The sequence below is a fragment of the Terrapene carolina genome, unplaced genomic scaffold, assembly GCF_002925995.2.
Source record: "Terrapene carolina triunguis isolate 2854851 unplaced genomic scaffold, T_m_triunguis-2.0 Scaffold49097, whole genome shotgun sequence".
In the NCBI taxonomy this organism is placed as follows: Eukaryota; Metazoa; Chordata; order Testudines; family Emydidae; genus Terrapene; species Terrapene triunguis.
Window position 1 is genome coordinate 13,379 of NW_020713448.1, and position 20,707 is coordinate 34,085.

Sequence of the window (20,707 nt, forward strand, 5' to 3'; positions counted from 1 at the left end):
CCAAATCATTGATGAAAATATTAATAGCATCAGGCCTAGTACCCTGCAGAACCCCCCTATAAACACCCCCATTCAATGAGGGTTCCCCAGTGACAGCTGCTTTTTAAGATCTGGCAGTCAGCTCTCAGTCCATTTAACATGCGTTTTGATATTGCATAGTGCTAATATTTTAATCAGAGTGACAGGATACTGAATTAAGTGCAGTACAAAACATATTTATTACATCTACACGGTTGTCTTTATCAACCAAATGCATAATCTCATCAAAGTGAAATCAGATTTGTTTTGACAAGACCTGTTTTCCATAAAACCATGTTGAATGGCATTAATTATATTCCCATTAGTTATTTATTGAATCCTGCATCAACTTTTCCATTATTTTGCCCAGGATAAAGGTCAGGCTAACCAACGTACAGTAAACAGGTTCATCCTGCTTGCCCTTTTTGAATACAATATTGGCCTAATATTAGCATTCTTCCAGTCCTGAAATTTCCCTGCTATTCCAAGATTTCTTAAAATTTCACATTAGTGTGCCAGAAGTCTGCCAACTCTTTTGGAATTCTTGGATGCAAAGTATCTGGGCCTGCTGATTTTAAAATGTCTTTTTCTCGTAGATGCTGTCTAACATCCTCCCCCGTTACCAAGGGTCTGGAAGTAGTTAATCATCCTCATATGATTACATCATTCTCCTTCTTTACGGATACAGAACAGAAATATTTATGGAACATTTCTGTCTTTTCTGCATCATTAACGATTTTACCATCTCCATCTAGTAATGAGCCTCTATCGTTGTTAAGATTCCTTTTGTTTCTGATATATTTAGACACCTTTTTAATTTTTCACCCTCGTGTCCTTAGCTTCCCTTATCAATATTTTACCCTTCATAACCTCTGATTTATAATGATTGCTATCTACTTCCCCTTTTTGTCCTTTTATGGTTTTTTTTTTAATTTATTTTAAAATGGCACCTTCACTTCCCGATTGAACCAGGGTGGGCTTTTTTTTGCGGTCATCCTCTTTGTTGACTGTGGAATTGTGGCTCTTTGGCCTTCAGACACACACTTCTTACTGAACTCTCAGTATTGAGGTGAGTGTGGAGAGGTTCCAGAGTCACGTCCATCCTGCACAGTGCGATAGGAGCGGGAGGTTTGACGGTGGAGCTGATGTGGCTCCATCTGATCAGGCATCCTGCCTTCGGTAGAGACCAGCGCCTGCTGCTCCAGAGGCAGGCTTGCTGCCCGGACCCCTTCTCTGGTCCCTATTGTTTGTGCGATGCTGTATGCAGCATAGGCCAGCTGGGGATTGGCTCCTGCCCTCCCTCCCTAGCCCGCCTACACCCTGGGTCCCCTATCTTGTGTGGCATGGACATGGCCCCTTTCAGCGTTTCTTTCTTTCTTTCCTGCACTAGGAGATGGGCAGGAGACCCTGACTGACCAGGCGGTGTCACCAGCTCAGCCCAGCCCCGGGCCAGGCTCACTTCCACTCAGTGAGGCTGGAGACTTCAGCCCGGAGGCGACCGCCCCACCTGTGACTCGCGCCGATAAGGACGGGGCGGCCATGCACCCCAGTTTTAGCAGCCCCCGCGCTGTCGAGCTGGATGAGTCCATCCCACCCGATCCCAACGCAACCACCACCACGGGCGCCAGGCTGCAGACTCCTGCCCCAGCCGTCTCAGCGGATGCTACGACGGGGCTTCGGAATAAGAACCTGTCGGCCAACAGCAGCTCGGAGCTCCCCCCTCCGGCTCTGGCTGCCAACACCACAGATGCAAACCAGCCTGGCCAAAATGGAACAGAGCCCTCCAGCCCCACGGGGCCGACTGGCGCCGCGACTGGGACTCCAACGCATCAGCCACCAAAGGACGCGCTGGGTGAGGCTTCTCGCTACCCCGCCGCTCACCCGTGCGTAGGGGGCACCTTCTCCCACAGCACACCCAGCCTGGGGACTTAGGGCCTGGCCCCGTGCGGTGCTGAGTGCCTTTCTGCTCTCATTGACTTTGCCTGGAGTCGGGGGCACTCAGCACCTCACAGGATTGGGCCCTTGGTACGTGAAAGGGGGATCCTGAGGCTAGGGCAAGTGGGAAAGGTTTGCGGCATCTGCTGGTTCCTCTTTCATATGCAGATAGGGAAGCTGCTCCCTGGCTTTTACCACATCAGCCAGCTGTCCTGGGAGGGGGAGAGTTATAAACCGTTGCTGCTAAAGGCCCTTACATCTTTCCTCAAAAGTACAACAAATTAACCCTTTCCTTCCTAGGTACACGCACACTCACCCAGGGGCCGAATGCTGCTCTCCTTTATACCCGCGTCGATCCAGAGCAGCTCTCGTGACCGCGGTGAGGTCACACCAGTATAAGTGAGAGCAGTACCTGGCCCGGCTGGCTTTAAAGCAGGATTGCCCAGCTGGTATCTGGGTCTGGCAGCTTGCACGAGCAACCCCTAACTTCTGTAGCATGGGATAGATAGAAGCTACCCCCGCCCCCCATCATTAACCAGAAACTGTGAGGAAAATCCCAGCATGCAGTGCGGCTAGGTAGCTCTGAGCAGGGCGCGTTGCATGCTGGGATCCTTAATGGCAGCAGGTCACAGCTGCCAGCGTAATCTCTCTTCTCTGGCCTGACGACGTTTCCAGAGAGGCTGTTGCTGTCGATTCTAGGCCTCGTGTTAAAGGGCAGGGTGGCCAAGGGTGACTTGGTCTGCCACACTGCCCTAAAATCCCATTGGATGGCATGGGGACTCTCACTGACTTGGTTTTCTGGGCATTGCTGCTGATTAGAGAGGGGTTCTCAGCTCAGAGACCTGTTCCCCTCAACACGCCCGGGCTCTGAAGGGGGCTCTCTGGCTCTGACAGGTTGTGAACTACTTACTGACTTGGTGATTAATCTGTATGGCATTTGTCACAGAGAGTGGTAGGCAGGCTCCCCTGAGGGCAACGCCCCGGCTGTCCTGGCTCGTGTAGTTTATTCCTGACCAACAGTCCTGTCGCCCTTTTCAGTGCCATAGCTGTCAGGCATGTCCGCAGGCTGCCGGGGGTCCCTGCTGTTCCTTCTGGGGCGTTGTCGTGGGGATTCCTCTGCTAGGAGATGAGCATCATTTGGTGGCCACCTGGAGGTGATGGGACATAGCCACGGAGAGGTCGGGGGGAGGACAAGACAGGGTGAATGGCCTTTTCAGACTTTCTCTCAACCTCCAGAAGAAGTAAATGTTCAGTGGTGCTAAAGAATCTTCTTCTTCGATGGGGGAATCGGCCTGCTAGCCTGAAAGGCTTGAGATGCCCTCCCAAGCCTTGCCCACGTCCCACCCTGCTCTGTTCTCCGGCACAGAGCCAGGGCTCCAGTTGGTGGCCTTCTGAACAGCTCGACACAGAACAGCAGGGGGCTCAGGGCCTCTCCACTGCCTCCCTGAGGATCCCAGGGGGAACCTGGAGCAGAGCGCGCTCTGGGCTCATGCCAGGAGCTGGGCATGTCCCCTAGGTGCCAGCAGCGCCGCCTGCCACCCATTCCAGGCCATGCAGGGTGGGGACGGGCAGACTCAGGATTTCACCTTGTAGATAACTGCCTCTTTTTCTTCTGTGCAGCAACAACGGGCAGCTCCCAGCTGGAGCCTTCTGCATCCAGCACCTTGGGGCCCACGACAGGGAACCCTGAACCCACTGCAGGGAACCCTGAACCCCCCCCACAAACAGCCCAGGAGAATGCCACAGAGGAGAGCACTGCAGGGCCCACTACCGTCCCTGCTGCCATGACAACAGGGAGCACACCTGCAACTACCACCCCCAGCACCACCACGGTAACCCCCAGAGCTTCCTCCCCCAACAGGGCAGCCACAACAGCCGTAGGGCAGTCATCAGCCGATCCCGTGCATGAGAAGGCTTCTGTGTTGGATGTGGGAGACGACGATGGTCAAGGTAAATGCTCTCGAGGCCCCAGTGCTCCGATCTCTGCTCTCCCTAACTGGTTATTGAGAGCGCAGCAAGTGCAGGGGCATGGGAGAGGCATTTGACCTGTGGGTTTGAGCTGGGGGAGCCCTTGTGGGGCTGTAGGGCAGAGCCCAGGGGGAGACTGGGATTGGCTGCTCCAGCCCCGGGACCTTACCCTCTCGGTACCGTCTCCTCCTCCCTGCAGACCTGCCCAGCTCCGCTGTTGCCGGCGCGATGGGGGCCGACCCCCTGGTGATCGGTGTCATCTCCATGTTCGTCATCATGGTGGGGATCCTGGCCCTGGTGGGCTTCCTGAGATACCGGCAGCGCCACAGCCGGATGGAGTTCCGGCGCCTGCAGGACCTGCCCATGGTGAGCAACGCCCCCACCCTGCCCAGGGCCCTTGGGCCCTGAGCTCCTGGCTGGCTCCCAGCTGTGTGGCCAGGCCACGCTGCAGCTCCCCTTTAGCCGTGCTAGCAGCGACGGCGACAAGCTGCGCAGAGGGAATTCGGCTCATTCCTCATGCCAGTGACTGGGAGGGGAGCGGGGCTTGGGAGGGGGGGGTCTGGAGAGCCTCCTCCAAGGTTCATTGCCAGGATGTCAGGTGACGAGAGATTTAGCGACAGGATCCACCTTGCCAGCCCTGATCCAGAAGACAGACAGACACAGTGTGAAGGCAGCCTGACATCCAGAGTCAGTATTCTTCCTCACTCCTGCCCTGATGTGTTATGCAGTGTTCCAGGGTGGCTGTTAAACAGCTGCTATGTCCCCCGCCAGAGGAGGTTGCATTTCCATGGTGGGTGAAGCGATCACTCTATGTAGCCTTTGAGAGACAAAGTTCTTCTTTGAGTAGATGCAGCCATGTATTCCAGTCAGGTGTGTGCGCGCCGAGCACACTGGAGCCAGAGAAATCCGCCTAGGAGTACCCATAGGGGGCAGTGTGCATGCCTCATGGCCACAGCCCCTCCCCTGGCTACATGAAGCAGCGCTGCCCTGACCCACCCTCAGTTCCTTCTTATCACCCCTCGGCTGGAGTCAGAGCTTAAGGGTCTTAACCTCCCAATATCTCAGCGAGTTTAGTTTTTCCCTCCGATAGCTAGATAGATAGTACCCTTTGTGTTAGTTGTATTTGTTTGTTTTCCTCGAGGATGCCCTCACCAGGGTTTAAACGTTGTCCTTCGCGTGGGGGAGCGATCCCCACACACGGTGCTTGCTCTGCCTTGGCGAGGCCCACATTAAAGAGCGTATTGCGATCTGCACGTCGTTCAGGGGACAGGCTCAAGTGGCTCGGGACCTTCGCCTGACGCAGTGCCTGCTTCGGTCCCGAGGCACGCGTTGGGTTGGAGATCGCCCGTGGACTCAGAGCGCTGCCGTTTCACGTTCCCGAGCAGTTACCTCCCCGAAGAAGCGGAGGAGCCCTTCCCCGTCGCCTCTGCCAAGGAAAAGGTTGCATAATACCACTCCGGACTGCTCCAGATCTCGAGGTGACTCTTCTGTCTCCCCCAGGAAAAGCGTGGGCTGGCACGGAGTAGGTACCGGCCTGTGGGATGGCGCAAGTTCCGCTAACCCTTCTGAGTAGGGAGCTTAGAAACCCTGTACCGTTGACTCCCGTTCTGGCCCCCGGGTGTCTGAGTCCAGCACCAATGAGGGAGATGCCAGTACCGACTGTTTCCAGGTCAGCGGCATACCAGGCAGCTACAGACCTCCTTTGCCTTTTGGTCCTGATCTCTTCTTTGGTCCAGGACTGTGTCGTCTATAGTCCGGTCGGTCGACTGAACGAGCCACTGAACCCTCAGGTCTGTCTGCACCGCACCCCAGCGTGCAGAGCCAGTACCAGAATCGGTATAGGGGACCTCGGGAGTGGGATTCTGCTCGGCACCACCGCAGTCGGCCCAGCAAATGCTTCCATGGCGCCTTTCACCGCCCTCGACGTTGGTACCATCAAACACTCCCGTGCTGCTGCTGCTGACTTTGGGATTGACACTGCTTCCGGCACCGGCATGCTCGGTGCCGACTGTACCGCTTCCATGGGCAACGCCACTTCCTGCCTCGTTCTGGGCAATGGACGAGTCGGTTACTCACTTCTTCTGGTCTCACTCCACGCTTATCCCCGGGATCCCGAGGCTCCCCAACCTCTGAGTCAGAGCTGTCATCCTCCTGCGCTCCATCCCCTGACCAGCATGGGGGACCGCTGACAGACCATTATGGGTACCAGGATTGGCGTTCTTCTCTGGCTCAGTGTCTGCCGGCTACCAATGCCTTATCCGTGCCAGTGGCCTCCATGGAATCTGTGGGACTCTCCTCCTTTGCGGAGGTCCCACTCTGTCTTGCTTGAAGGCGAAATCACTGGCCAGGTCTGCAGTGGTGACTGTTGATCCGCTGCAGGCCCAAGCACTGGTGTAGCCTCCGTAGTCGTCCCATCCGGGTCCGTCAGCCCTTTAACAGGATCCAGCTTTGGTTCAGTTGTGGGCCTCGTCTCCGTGTCCAGACGATGCTGTGCTGCCTCGCTCATCCTTGCCTTCGATACCAGAGGATTTTAAGGTGTGCCAAGACCTTTTGTGGCATGTAGCTGCTTCCCGCAGTATCCAAGTGGAGTTCTTGCAAGAGAACACCCACGAATTGGTGGACATCCTGCAGCCGTCTGCCCCTGGGAGAGTCACCCTCCCTATCAGTGATCCCCTCCTTGAATCGGCTAAGCATGCCAGCTTCGGTACTGCCTGTGACTAAGCAGAATTTGGGCATTGCCCCAATGTCCAGTAATCCATTGAGGATTTGGCCTTTGACAGCCAAACACTGTTCTTGGACAAAACTGACAAGATGCTGCGCTCCTTCAGGGACTCCAGGACTCCCCTGCAGTCTTTGGGGGCCGACCATGCAGAGACGTGCAACAGCAGCAGCAGACTTTCACTTCTCCGAGGCACTGGGGCTACCCCAGAAAGGAGCATAGTTCCCACAGGAGGAAGCAGTCGGGTTCGGCCAGTCCACATGCTCTCTCTGGAACGCTGGAACTTCCAGTGGTTGCTCCTCCCTCCTCATCTCCCCACTTTGGGGACAGGATGGGCCACTTTCACAATGCTTGGGGCTCGATTGCTACCGATAGCTGGGTCCTAAGCACCGTCATGTCGGGTTATGCTATCCAGTTCCTCCCCATCCCTCTTCAGGGACCCGTCTCATGAGATAGTGCTCTTCGAGCAGGTCCATTTTCTGCTGGCTTTGGGAGCAGTGGAGGAGGTTCTGCTGGAACACCAGGGTCATGGCTTCTACTCCCAGTATTTCCTGGTACCCAAATCCATGAGAGGAGTAAGACCTGTCCTCGACCTTCACAGCCTCAACAAATATCAGGTCCATGAGGTACCGAATGGTTCCTATTGACTCCTCTCCCGGCATGGTCTCAGAACGACTGGTTTGCGGCTCTTGATCTTCAAGATACCTACTTAAATGTGGCAATTTTGCCAAGCCACAGAAAGTTCCTTCAGTTTGTTGTGGCAAAACACGACGTTTAGTGCACAGTGCTTCCATTTGGCCTCTCTTCCGTCCCCCCGGTTTTTATCAAATGCATGGTGGTTGTTAGAGCATCTCTCAGGAAGAAGAGAATTCACATCTTCCCGTATCTGGACGGCTGGTTATGAAGGGGAAGTTCTTGTTCACATCGGCATCACAGTGCACTTGCTCCATCATCTGGGTCTCATTCTAAACACTGGAAAGTCAACCTTGGCTCCCACTCAGAAAAGAGAGGTCACTGGGGCCCCGTTAGATTCCACGACGTCCAACGTTTCTTCCAACCGACCATTTTCAGGCAATTCGCCATCTTTGCCTTAATCTGCAGTCTCAGCCTCCCACAATAGTTCAGATGTGTCTGAGGCTCCAGGGCCCCATGCCTGCTTGCATGCACGTGGTCCAGTTTGCAAGGTTGCGCTTTTGCCCCCTTCAAATGCGGCTCAGGATGGTCTACTGTCTTACTCTTCACCCTCTAGATGGTTTAGTTTGTCTTCATCCACTGGTCCTGGACTCCTTGCAGTGGTGGATGTGTCCAGAGAACATTTGCCAAAGCGTTTCCTTTGTCTGGCCCTTGCCAACCAGGTTGGTTGTTAGCGACGCGTCCCTGATGGGTTGGGTTGGTGCACCTGGGAGCGCTGACAGTACCGGGGCTGTGGTTGGAGCGGGAGGCCTCACTCGATATCAATGTGCTGGAGTTTCGGGCCATCTACAATGCATGCTATGCCTATCAAGAGATTCACACAGTTCCCACTGTGATGTATTATGGGAACAAAGAAGGGGGAGCAAACTCCAGGTTGTTTTGCCTAGAGGTGATCAGCGCTAAGGAGAACGATCCGATAGCCGTTCACTTGCCCAGGGTTCAGAATCATCGCGCGGACTGTCTCAGCGGGTATTTTTCCCTGAGTCACAAGTGGTCCTCGAAGACGAGTGCTCTCCGGGTCATCTTCACAGCTTGGGGCATCCTGACAATCAAGCTGTTCGCTACAAGAGACAACAGGAAATGTCATCAGTTCTGCTCTGCGGGGGGACCTCGGGTCTGACTCTTTCTATCTAGTTGGCAGCGGGCTGTCCTGTATGCCTTTCCCACGATCCTGATCGTCCCTCTGGCCTGATTCGCCTTGAACTTGAGGATGACCTAACTCATTCTCGTTGCCCTGGCCTAGACTGTGCTGGTTCTCTGACCTTCTCGCACTGTCTATTCAGCCTCCCATACCGCTGCCTCCCCATCCCAACTTACTCAGAACCAAGGCCACACCTCACATCCTGTGCTCAGCTCCCTGGATCTCACAATGTGGCTGCTGAGTGGCTGAAGGGGGGGAAAAGAGCAGCATTCGGCCGCTATCCAAGTCCTCCTTAACAGTAGAAGACACTCCACCAGGATGGCCTATTCAGTGAAATGGAAGCGATTTTTGGTGTGGTCATTAGCCCGCAGAATCCAACCGTGGCTGGTCTCTATCCAGGACATTTTGAAATACCTGCTGCACCTTCAGTCACTGCAGCTTGCGTTCGGTTAATTGAAAGCACGTCTGGCAGCAGTATCAGCATTTCATCCCCCCATTCAGGGAAGATCTTGCTACCACGGCACTGGAGAAGACAGATTCTTAAAATTGCTCCTTCGTCTACATCCCCCGGTCCGAGAGCCGGTTCCTCTGTGGGACTTTAACTCAGTCCTAGCGACCTTAATGGGACCTCCATCTGAGCCCCTGGCATCTTGTCCCTTTCCACTTTTGTGTCAGAAAACTGCATTCCTAGTAGCAAGGACCTCCACAAGGCGAGCATGAGCGTTGCAGGCTCTGATGGCAGAGCCTCCTTATACACAATTCTCCAAAGACAACGTGACTTTACGACCACATCCAAAATTTCTGTCTAAAGTGGCTTCTCAGTTTCATTGGAACCAGGCGGTACCTGTGTTCTTTCCTAAGCTGCATTCCTCTCCGGAGCAGCAACGTCTCCATACTGTAGATGTCTAGTCTTCTGTCTGGACTGGGCTTAACCGTTTCATGCTTCGTCTGCCTGTTTGTGTTATATGCAGATCAGATGAAGGGTCAGGTGATCTCTTCACAGACGATCTCCGAATGGGTAACACTCTGCATCAAGACAGCATATGTAATAGCTTCAGCTCTGCCCTCCTCAGTAGGTGTGAGCTCACTCTACTCGGGTGCAAGCAATGCCCATAGCCTTCCTCAGTGACGTTCCATATTTGACGTTGGCAGGGCTGCTACGTGGTCGTTGATACGTAGGTTCACAAACCATTATGCCATAACTGCATCTTCCAGGGTGGAGGCAGGCTTTGGTAGGCTTAGGTAGACTCCGAGCCCTGCCTCCTGGGGGCGTGGGGAGAGGTCCTGCTTGTGAATACGCGTCCGCATCTACTCGAAGACGACTAAACGGTTACTTACAGTAACTGTGGTTCTTTGAGATGTGATGCAGGTGTGTTTTCCACAACCCACCCTCCATCCCCTCTGCATTGGGCTCTCGGGTCCTGGCATTCGGTGCGAAGGAACTGAGGGAGGGTAGCCAGGGGAGGGGCTATGGCCACAAGGCGTGAGCGTCACCCCCTACGGGTACTGCTGGGCAAATTTCTCCAGCTAGGAACCACAGTTACAGTAAGTAACCATTTCATACCGGTCGTCCTGCCTAGTGACGCCACAGAGGAACAGCAATACATTCACCATCCTAGGACCTCGCGGCTTGGGCTGGGAGCGGTGTGGTGTTTGCCTCGCGTCCTTCCGCAGAGACCACCCATCTGTTTGATGAATCCTGCTGATGGGGGACCTCACTGGCCGGACTGGTGGTGGCCTTGAGGGGGTGGGATGAGGGTAAGAGCCCGGTCCCAGGACACCTCCAGGGAGAGGCTGGGACCAGGCCTCTCTCTGAGACTCTCCTCTGCCATCTCAGCTGCATGAGTGGGCCTGTGGGGGAGGGGAGTCTCCCACCCGTGTTCCTACACCTGCCTCCTCCGGCCCCTTCCAGAGGCCATAGGAGGAAGGGAAGGTAGCGCCGCGCCACCAGAGAGGGCGAGCCCTTGCCAGGGACTAAGGGAGGCACTGCTCGGGGAGCACAGGGGCTGGCAATGGCAAAGCGGCTACACTGTGAATGGAGGGGCTGTGGGCCTGGCACTGGCTGGACCCCTCTCCTCGGATGCAGTAGCACCCCAGATCTAGACCAGTTCCCCCTCCATGCCATGACAGATACTAATGTGTGTCTTTCTCCTTTGCTCGTAGGACGACATGATGGAGGATACGCCCCTCTCCCTCTACACCTACTAGGCAGCAAGAGGACCCTCCATCCGGGTTTGGGGGAGCGCTGAAGTTCCCTGAGCAGTAGGCCCCTGAGGATCTGGTCCAGGAAGATCCCCTGAGGATGGGGGGAAGGCGGCTCTGATTTTGCACTTGACTGAAACACTCATTGCAGATGGGTGGGTTGGTTTGTTTTAAAAACTTTTGTAAAAGTTTGGTTTTAAAGTTTATTCTGAGAGCTGGAGCCAGTCAGAGCCCAGCACTGGCCCTTCCCTCTGCTCTCCGTACACCGAGGGTCCTAAGCCTCCTCAAAATGCTGAGGAGATGGGAGAGGGGCTTTTCACCTTGCATTTTAGCCTGAGGGCCGAGCTGATGTTTTGCCGACTCGCTTGGAAGTCTCAGAAGCTGCTGCTCTCAAAATGCGCCTTGTGTCAGGAAATGCAGTGTCGGTCCTCACAAGGCAAGAAAAGGAGAATGTTACTTCCCACTGGGAGACGAGGGCGGGGAGCAGACTGGCTCCCTCTTGCTTTGTGTTTTTTTGCACATGTTGTTCCTATTTCAACTTCAGCAGTGGGATCCACTCCTGAATTCCCAGAGAATCTAGCAGGACTGTGGTAAACTGCAATCCCCTCCTTGCCCCCCAGAAAAACAGCCCCCTGGCTGCGGGAGGAGAATGTGCCCCTGAGGGCTGGGGGTGAGCGGGAGGTTTTTCATCACGCTGGGAGGGAACCGACATAACTGGGGCTTGCGTGGCCTTGTCTCGGGTGGGACTCTCCGGTCTGTCTCAAAAGAAAACAAAATCCCTGGTTCTCTCCCTCGAGGCAGCAGCACAAGCCTAAACCGTTCCCCGCAGGCAGGCTGCCCCGTGGTCGCCTCAGCGTGGGAAGGGAACGTCTCCCGGGTATCAGAGAGTCGCTTGTTGCACTTAGTACCTGCTCTGAGCTCTGGCGGCTGCCCTGCGCCACGACTTCCCTCCCCAGTACCGCGAGCTCCTTAGTTCGCTATCGACATAGCCTTGTCCAGGCTGCTTGGCGGCTCTCAAGGGCACGTTATGCCCCGCACCCCCGAACTAGCCTTTGCCATTGTTTTGTGCCTTGTCCCTCCAGGGTGTTGGGTTGGGAGGTCAAGAAATGCTGCTTCTCTGCTTCGGAAGTCCCTCGAACAGTCCCAGCGGCTGCTCGCTCTGCCCCTGCGGCTCCTGGGAGCCTTTGCGGCTGCATAATAAGCAAACAAGCCGGAGCGGGTCTGGGGGCAGCCCGCTGCCTTCGGGCTCCCTAGGGACAGACGTTAGCGTGCTGGGCAGGATGCGTCTCGTCCATGTGTGCAGCTGGAGAGAGGCGGTGTGGTTTTTTCTGTTCTGTGTTACCACCTGTCCCCATTCTCCAACACACACACACTGGGGTTTCTCGCTTCCCATACAGTGGCTCCTGCCTATTTCTACTTCCTATCTTGTTACGCCTTCTGAAGGCTCCTCGGGGTCCCTCTCAGCTGTGCCTGGGGCCTGGGCAGCGGTTGGTGAGGTCTCGCTGTGGAGAGTGATGCTGGGATAGTCGGTATCATACAAAAGCCTTGGTTTTCTCAGGTCTCAGCCTGTCGTCTTGGCAGCCGGTGCTTGCGCTCCCTCAGGCCAGCAAAGTCTGGGGGAGTTGTGGGCAGTCAGCATCTCTTCCGGCGAGGCCCCCGCCCCATGAAGTTGCACCGTTTTCACAGCCATGCGATGCCCACATTAGCTTTCGGGAGGGCCTAGTCTCCCACCAGCAGGGCATAGATAAGTCCTATCCTTGGATGTAATGGAGATTATTCGGGCCATGCAGCTGGAGAACTGGTCGTCTGGAACCAGGGCAGACGAGCTGGAGAAGGTGACTTCCCCACTCCCTGCATTGCTCTGTGGCTTTGGGAGTAGCTGGTGAAGAGATCATGCAGTAGTTAGGGTTTTCCTGTTGGCTGTAGACTTGGGTCTGTTACCTGTGATGAGACACCCCCAAAAGTAACTGCAGGAGGGAGTGTAATAGATTTTTTTCCCCCTCTCGTTGTGTGAAAATTAGAGGGCAGTTTTCACAGGCATCAAACTCCCAAGTCGGAACCACAGAAATTTCACTCATGCTGCAGCCTTGTTTCCCCAGCTGGAGGGCAGGGTGCTGCCAATTTTTGGCACCAACAGATGCACAGACAGTGCTGATGGAAATAGCGGAACTTCCTCCTGGCTGAAGCTGGCGCAAGGGTGTCAGTGGAGCTGTTGTTGCCGGAACGAGCCGCTCTACACACAGCTTGAAGGGAGAGGACTGACTGTCCCAGCCACGCCTGCGTCTCTGCCCCCCAGGGGCGGGAGGGGGACGGGGAACAGAACTCGCCAAACACCAAAGTGCAACTTTCTTTGTAAAATATGTTAATAGTGGATTTTTCTGCAATAAAGTTACAAATGCTGAAGGCCTCACATATGGTGATTGCACTTAGCTCTAGCAACTGGTCTGAGTCGATCGTGTGATGGTTAAATGACTGCTCGTCGGGACAAGAAGAATTGCAGACGTCAACATAACCAATGATAAGCAAATCTAAGGGAAGCCTGTGACTGTGCTAGTCCTGGGGGTGAGGGAGAGTACAGTTAGGGAGACTGTCATAAGCACAAAAGGCAGCTGAAAGTCAGTGGGAGTGGACACCTAACAGCTCCTTGTGCCTTTGAAACGTAGCCCTTCAGTGTTTTAAAGCAAGGAGAGGTAAAGAGCATACAGGCATCCAACATCCTAAAGCCATCTTTATACCTTGGGTAGCCTTGGCGTGATCATCCTGCAACACTGGTCTCATTGTGTGCTAGCTTGCAGCCGTACAGCGTTAATGTAGGCAAGACACACAAGCCCAACTTGCTCACATCTTAAAATTGGCTCTCCCCCCCCATCCCCTCGTGACCCACAGTATCCTGGTCACACCTCTGGGGGCTGCTGCGGTCTGCATTCCTGAACGCCACGGTCCTGGCATCCCGTTAACTGGAAGCCTGGCCCCTGCGATCCCGTAGTGCATGATTTCTCACCAGTTCTCCCATCCGTGATTGCAACTCATCTTGATTTAACAATGGCCCCAAACGAGGCAGCGATGCCGAACGTTGCTGGTTGGGCCCAGGAGAGCGCTCGGGAGCACCTGGGCTGATGAAGACATTCTGAGCCTCCTAGACTCAGCGGCCAGAAACACCCAATTCTCGAACACTTTGGAATGAAGTTAGAGACATGGCTGCCACAATTCCACTGGGCTTCTGGGTGCCCTTTAAACAGCTCCCTGAAAGCCGCTGCACATAGACGTCAGGCTGGGAATCGGGGCAGTAGGTTTCTAGGACACAAGCAAGAATAAAGACATTGAGAACGCGAGGATGAGTGTACAGTGCAGACAGACACCACAGTGAGCCAGAAGTTCTTGCAGGTCCCAAGCCAGCACTTGAATGAACAAACTCAGACCCAATCTAGGCTGGGGTTTGCCCCATTTATAGCCACCCTTGAAACTGTGCTAAAGCACCCCAGGGCACCGGATGGCTGCTTCTGGCTACGCTTGGGGTTTGCAGCAGGGCAGCTACAGCAGGGGCTGGAATCTGGGCAAATCCACGGTGCAGATAAAACCTCAGCCCTCCTGAAAGACGTTGGTACTGAAGCTTTAACCACAGACTAAATGCCACAGAGCAGCAGTGGACCAAGCTTCCTTCCTACTACCACGTTAGTGTCCCCCTGTCCTGACCTGTAGGAAACCATCTCCACAAGGCACAGAAACTCTGCCTCTGTGACCCACCAGATTCGGGGCCTCCCACTTGGCACCTAGATCATTTCTGGTGCTGTGAGCCCCTTGAGATGGACCACGCGGGGGCCTCTTGGGCTTGATTTTCCCCACCCAGCTGAGCGAGCTTCTATGTGTCTCTTTGAACCCAGCACAGGCCTTCGCTGGCATCGCAGGGTTTGGTTTGTGAGCTTTTCAGGCTTATAGTTCAGTAGCAAGGGGCCAGAAATCAATCCGGCCAGTTACGTTTGAAGCTGAAGTGGGTGGGGATGGAGTGCAGATAAAAGAGATCGGAGCCTCAGTGACCCACCTGCCTCCCATGCTTATTGGTGGGGGCTCACGTTCTGAAGGGAGGAGGGCAAAGGCCAACTAGTCCTGAAAGGTGCTTGCTCAAAGGATAGCTCCGTGCGGCATGAAATTCCTGCCCCACGTGCCAATGGCCTGTATGCTGGGCTGCCCATCATAGTTTACCGGCTGCAGGTTCGCTTGAAGCAAGCATGTCTCGCCCTGCGACACAATGCAGAAGAGAAACCTGTGAATGAGACTGTAGACAAATTGTTCCAGGTGAGCACAGGCGCTCTAACGAGACTTAATGGAGCAGAGAGCAATTAGCTCCAGCTTAGGAAGTACTTGCAGAGGGCAAGACTCTATACTGAGGGTCTCCCAAGGAAAACGGGCAACAGCGCTTGAAACCTTTACAGGCCAGCAGGAAATACGGGTGCAGGGTGGGTGTGACTTTTATTTAGGAGTTAGAATGAAGGCTTGAGAGTTTAACAAACAAAAATCAGGAATGTCCATCCCCACCCCCCCCCCCTTTTTTTGGTCTGAGGACGTGTTCGGCGAGTCAGAAGTGCAGATCAGGAGATCTCCCAGCGCTTAACTGAAGAAACAGGGTGTTGAATCCTTAACAGGGAAAATTTCTCTCTCAAGCAACAAAGTACACTCAGTTTTAAACAGAAATATTCACACGCCCACACCCCCGTTCAATCTGCTTTCCCTGCCAGGGCATACGTGATGTAATCCTACCAGTTCTCCAGCCAGCCATACCATCTTCTAGGGCAGATTCATAGATAAGGCTAGAAGGGACTACTGTGATCATCCACGCTGACCTCCTGCATCACCCAGGGAACCCCACAGGTAAACACAGCCTGAACTACTAACCCCTTTCACAAAGGGAAATAAGAACACCCTTCTCTTGTTACGGCATCATAAGGACACAAAAGGAGCACAACCACTCTTTCCCCCTCCTTTAGAGTTCATCTTTAAAACAAGGCTGGACAAAGCCCTGGTAACAGGTTTCAAATGTGTTTAGAGCGATAAAGAGGAACTGAAGGCAGGACAAGAGGCAATGGGCTTAATCTGCTACAAGGGAGATTCAGGTTAGATGTTAGGAAAAACTTTCCAACTCTAAGGGGAGCTAAGCTCCAGAACAGGCTTTCCAGGGAGGTTGGAATCCCGTCACAGGAGGTTTCTAAGAACAGGTTGGACAAATACCCGTCAGGGAAGGTCAAGGTTTACTTGGTCCTGTCTCAGCGCAGGGGGCTGAACTAAATGACCTCTGGAGGTCCCTTCCAGCCCTACTTTTCGATGAATAGGCTGCACGGAGATATACCTATCTCATAGAACTGGAAGGGACCTTGAAAGGTCATCGAGTCCAGCCCCCTGCCTTCACTAGCAGGACCAAGTACTGATTTTTGCCCCAGATCCCTAAGTGGCCCCCTCAAGGATTGAATTCACAACCCTGGGTTTAACAGGCCAATGCTCAAACCACTGAACTATCCCTCCCCCCTTACCCTGCTCAAGGATGGGAATAGTGACCTAGTGCTGTTTATCTGCTAAATTATAATTAAAATATAATTATTGGGTTTTTTCCCCCTCTCCTTTTATATATTAAATTATAATTAAAATATAATTATAAGTGGTAGATTCGTCTAATACAATTCACAATTACATGGTTGTTTTCCATCTCCCATTTCTGGGTGTCTGGAACAGGGATATGATCACAGTTTGTAGCTTATAAAACTCCTTCAGATGAAAAGTGATATAAATTCAGGCTCTTCGAGTAGCGTCCCGATGGGTGCTCCGTTTCAGGCACACGTATGCCTCTCAAGCCCCGGATCAGAGATTTTCTGTTAGCGGTGTGGTTCTGCCTGCGCACAAGCTCTATACAACCTCATGCCGCACACCAAGGGTATACAGATCTGCACGGGCGAACAGCAGTTCCTTCTCTACAGCCTTGGCCTGAGATGGAGCCTTGAATGTTCTGCAGTTGTTCTTTTAGTTTTGTGTTTCTAGTTCCCGTTAGTTGTCAGTATAGAATTAAATACAGTGAGTGGTTTGGGTTTTTTCCCCCTCTCCTTTTTCCAGGAAGCTTATTTGGCCTGGCTGGGCATGCCTGGCTCACCAGACTTCAAACACTATGTCTCCTAGTCTGTGATGGGCACTCTAAGCGCATCCGTTGCTTGTGAGAGTCTGATATCTGTCAAAAGTGTAACTTTTGCCTAGCTCTCAAATCTAGAGCACAGACACATCGGGAGACCAAACTGAGGTTTCTGATGATGGCATGCTCCCTTTGACCTGCTTCCGAGTCAGGAGACTCACTCCCCCTGTATATCTGTCTCCAGACAGATCCAGTGCCCCTTCGACCTTGGCTCCAGTCTCCCCTAAAAGGGCGAAGACTTCAGGAAAGCTCTGAAGAAGAGGAGCTCAGTCTCCCACCACCAGGAGATGGCTCCCAAAAGGCCTCGATCTCCCACTAAGTCTGTGCTGTCGGAGGCCTCAACTTCTTGGTTTCGTACTGTGAAGGCGAAGGATTCTTCCTCCAGTACCGGCAGGACCAGAAGATCCCAGACTGCTTTGGAGAAGCACAGCTCCAGCAGGCCCACGGCACCATGTATGAAGGACAACGAGGTCCAGGACAGACATTTCTCTAAAACAGCACCATCTACATCAGACTTACCATCGGTGCTCTCTCACTTGGCACTGTCGGTACTGGGAAAAATTCAAGCGCTAGACACCTTCGGCCCCAGCATCTTTGTGCTCCAGGTTAATGGTACCATCCAACTCAACCGCTTCGTTGATACTCACCGGAATTCTGTTGCACCAGGGATTGTCAGTTTTAGACGAGCCGGAGTCCTCACTGCTTATGAATACCGAATAACTATTGGTACCGAGACCCCGATCTCTGGATTACCGTTGCTTCCCAGTACCGCAGGACTCTCCTCCTTTTTCTATTGGGGCCTCTCCGCTGGAGGACACTGAGGAAGATCTAAGATGACTCAACAAATTTGCAAAGTCTCAGAAGTTCCGGAGGTGATTCTGGCAGCTGTATTTCCTTCTCTAGATGCAGGAGATTGGTTTTTGGCCCTCGACCTACAGGACGTCTATTTCCATGTAGCGATTCACCCAGGAAATAACTATGTTTTACCATGGGACAGGAGCATTTTCAATACTGAGTACTTCACTTCAGCCTCTCTTCAGCTCCAAAGGTGTTCTCAGAAGTTCTAGTGGTAGTGGCCGCTTACCTTCAGCAAGAGGCAATTTTAGCCTTTCCGTATCTCGACAACTGACTACTCGAGGGCCGATCTTACAAAGCAGTGCTGACCTCCACCCAGAAATCTCTTGCTTTCTCCTAGGACTGGGGTCCCCAGCTAAATGTAAATAATCCATGTTAGCTCCGGTACAGAGAATACAAGGGGTGTACTTGGATTCAGCAGCAGCCAGAGCCTTCTTTCCGATGGAGAGATTCATGACCTTGGCAAATCTGGTCATGACAATTCAAGGCAGTCCCCGAACTACAGGAAGGAACGATTTACAGCTACTAGCTCATCTGGCAGCTTGCACCTTTGTCACCGAACATGGAAGATTACACCTCCGCTGCTTTCAGGGCTGGTTCAGAAGGACCTCTTGCTCAATCAGAGACAGCTTGGACAAAACACGTCACGGTTCCCCTCCAGGTGAAGACCTCCCTAGATTGGTGGAAAAATCAACTCATTGTTTGTGCAGGCATCCCTTCTATCCGCCCAACACCAACAACAACTGACAATGAACGTCTCACTGGTAGGTTGGGGAGCACAGCTCCAAACCCTTGCAACTCCGGGCAGATGGTCACTTCAGGAAACTGCTTTCCATATCAACCAGTTGGAACTCAGGGCAGTCAGGAATGCCTGCCTTCAGTGCTTACCCCTCAGCAGGTGCAACTTAATCAGGATCATGATGGACATTGTGGCTTGCGTGTTCCAGATCAACAAACAGGGAGGAACAAGATTTCCCCCTCCTTGTGTACCAGAGCTATAAAGTTATGGGACTGGCGTATAGCCCATCAGATTCAGATCTCAGCCATTTACCTTCCTGGAGCCCAGAACGTCTCAGACGATATGCTCAGCAGGTGCTTCTCCCAGGACTACAAATGGGGAGTTGGACTCCCAAATCCTTCATGGGATATTCCAAAGATGGGGACTTCCAGAAGTGGACCTATTCACCGCTTCAGCAACAAGGAGGCCTAGGTTGCCACTCTTGGGGAATGCTTTTCTCCTTCCCAGGATAAAGGGCCTTTTCTACACATTCCCTCCAACACTGCTATTACTAAGAGTGATGAATAAGATCAGACAGGACAAAGCCAGGGTTATCCTTATAGTACCGACCTGGCTGAGACAGGCTTGGTCTCCTTACCTGCTTCACCTGCACGTCCTGCCGGGGTTCAGGCATCCGTCCATCCCTCATCTCCTCTCCCAGGATGCAGCTCGCGTGATTCACGCCAACCTAGGGGTCCTCTGCCTACCAACATGGCTCCTAGATGGGTCACAGGATTAGAGTCCACCTGCTCAACAGAAGTACAACAGGCATTACAGCAGAAGAGAGTCAGCCTGGATTTCTTACCTTCAGAGATGGAAAAGGTTCAACCACTGGTGTCATCCTCACCATCTTGTGCCTGAATCCTCTTCGCTCTCAGCCATCTTGTAGTAAAAACTTGGAAAAAAATCACCAAGGAGTCCGATGGCACCTTAAAGATGAACAGATCTGTTAGTCTTTAAGGTGCCACCGGACTCCTTGTTGTTTTTGTGGATACAGACTAACACGGCTACCCCTTGATACTTGAAAAAATCAGGTTATCAATGAGCTCCATTACGGTTCTTCTGGACATGATATCAGCATTTCATTCCCTACTAAAAGGGTTTTCCCTGTTTGCTCACCCTGTGTCCTCAAGATTTATTAAGAGATTAGGGAACTTTACCTCCAGGTTAAGGATCCTACGCCTTCTTGGGATCTCAGCCTGATACTCAGATACCTCATGGGACCTCCATTTGAACCTATGCACTTGCTTTACTTATCTATAGGGCCCTACCAATTTCACGGTCATAGGATTTTAAAAATAATAAATTGCATTATTTCAGCTATTCAAATCTGAAATGTCATGGTGTTGTAACTGTAGGGGTCCTGACCCAAAAGGGAGGAGTGTGTGTGGGGGGAGAGAGGGGCACAAGGTTATTATAGGCGGGTCATGGTATTACCACCCTTACTACTGCTCTGCTGCTGATGGTGGCGTTGCCTGAAATGCTGGGCAGCCGTAGAGCTGCAGCTGCTGGCCGGGACCCCAGCTCTGAAGGCAGCACCACCACCACCACCAGCACAGAGTAAGGATGACATAGTATGGTGTGGTATTGCTACCCTTACTTCTGTGCTGCTGCCTTCAGAGCTGGGCACCTGGCCAGCAGCTGCCACTTTCTGGCCATCCAGCTCTGAAGGCAGTGCAGAAATAAGGGTGGCAACACCAGGACCCCCCTACAATAACCTTGCAACCCCCCGTGACCCCTTTTGGGGTCGTGACCCCAGTTTGAGTAACGCTGGTCTCCCCTGTGAAATCTGTGTAGTATAGGGTAAAAGTATACAAGAGACCAGATTTCACGGTTGAGACCAGATTTCACGGTCCGTGATGCTTTTTTTCCACGGCCATGAATTTGGTAGGGCCCTACTTATCTATGAAGATAGCGTTTCTACTAGCCATCATGTCAACTTACAGGGATGGGGACCTTGATGGCAGAACCCCCTTTTATGGTATTTTTCCAAGGACAAGGTCTCTTTATGGCCAGACCCTAAATTCTTACCTAAAGTGCTGTCAGATTTCCATCTTAACCAGGCCATCCATCTACCAGTATTTTTCCCTAAACCACATAAATTTCAGCGTGAAACCTCCTGTCATACTTTAGATGGTAGATGGGCATCAGCCTTTTATCTGCGGGTGTATCATCGCTTGCTGCAACACGGACGGTGCTCTACCCGACCCCAGAGGATAACAACATGCT

General features: G+C 53.0%; 1 protein-coding gene across 1 annotated transcript; it reads left to right on the forward strand.

Annotated features, from left to right (window-relative positions):
* Nucleotides 1–1,405: 1,405 nt before the first annotated feature.
* LOC113405699 (classical arabinogalactan protein 9-like) lies at nucleotides 1,406–13,079 on the forward strand. Its single transcript, XM_029914408.1, has 4 exons — nucleotides 1,406–1,870; nucleotides 3,574–3,903; nucleotides 4,121–4,287; nucleotides 10,638–13,079. Exons 1-4 carry the CDS (start codon nucleotides 1,558–1,560, stop codon nucleotides 10,680–10,682), a joined length of 855 nt encoding a protein of 284 aa, XP_029770268.1. The 5' UTR covers nucleotides 1,406–1,557; the 3' UTR covers nucleotides 10,683–13,079.
* The last annotated feature ends 7,628 nt before the right edge of the window (nucleotides 13,080–20,707 follow it).

Bases quoted from the DNA above. Each gene is read 5' to 3' on its own strand.
- LOC113405699 (XM_029914408.1), top strand. From the start codon at position 1,558: ATGCACCCCAGTTTTAGCAGCCCCCGCGCTGTCGAGCTGGATGAGTCC. The intron at 1,871-3,573 runs GTGAGGCTTCTC...TCTTCTGTGCAG, and splicing joins GCCACCAAAGGACGCGCTGG to CAACAACGGGCAGCTCCCAG. The intron at 4,288-10,637 runs GTGAGCAACGCC...CTTTGCTCGTAG, and splicing joins GCCTGCAGGACCTGCCCATG to GACGACATGATGGAGGATAC.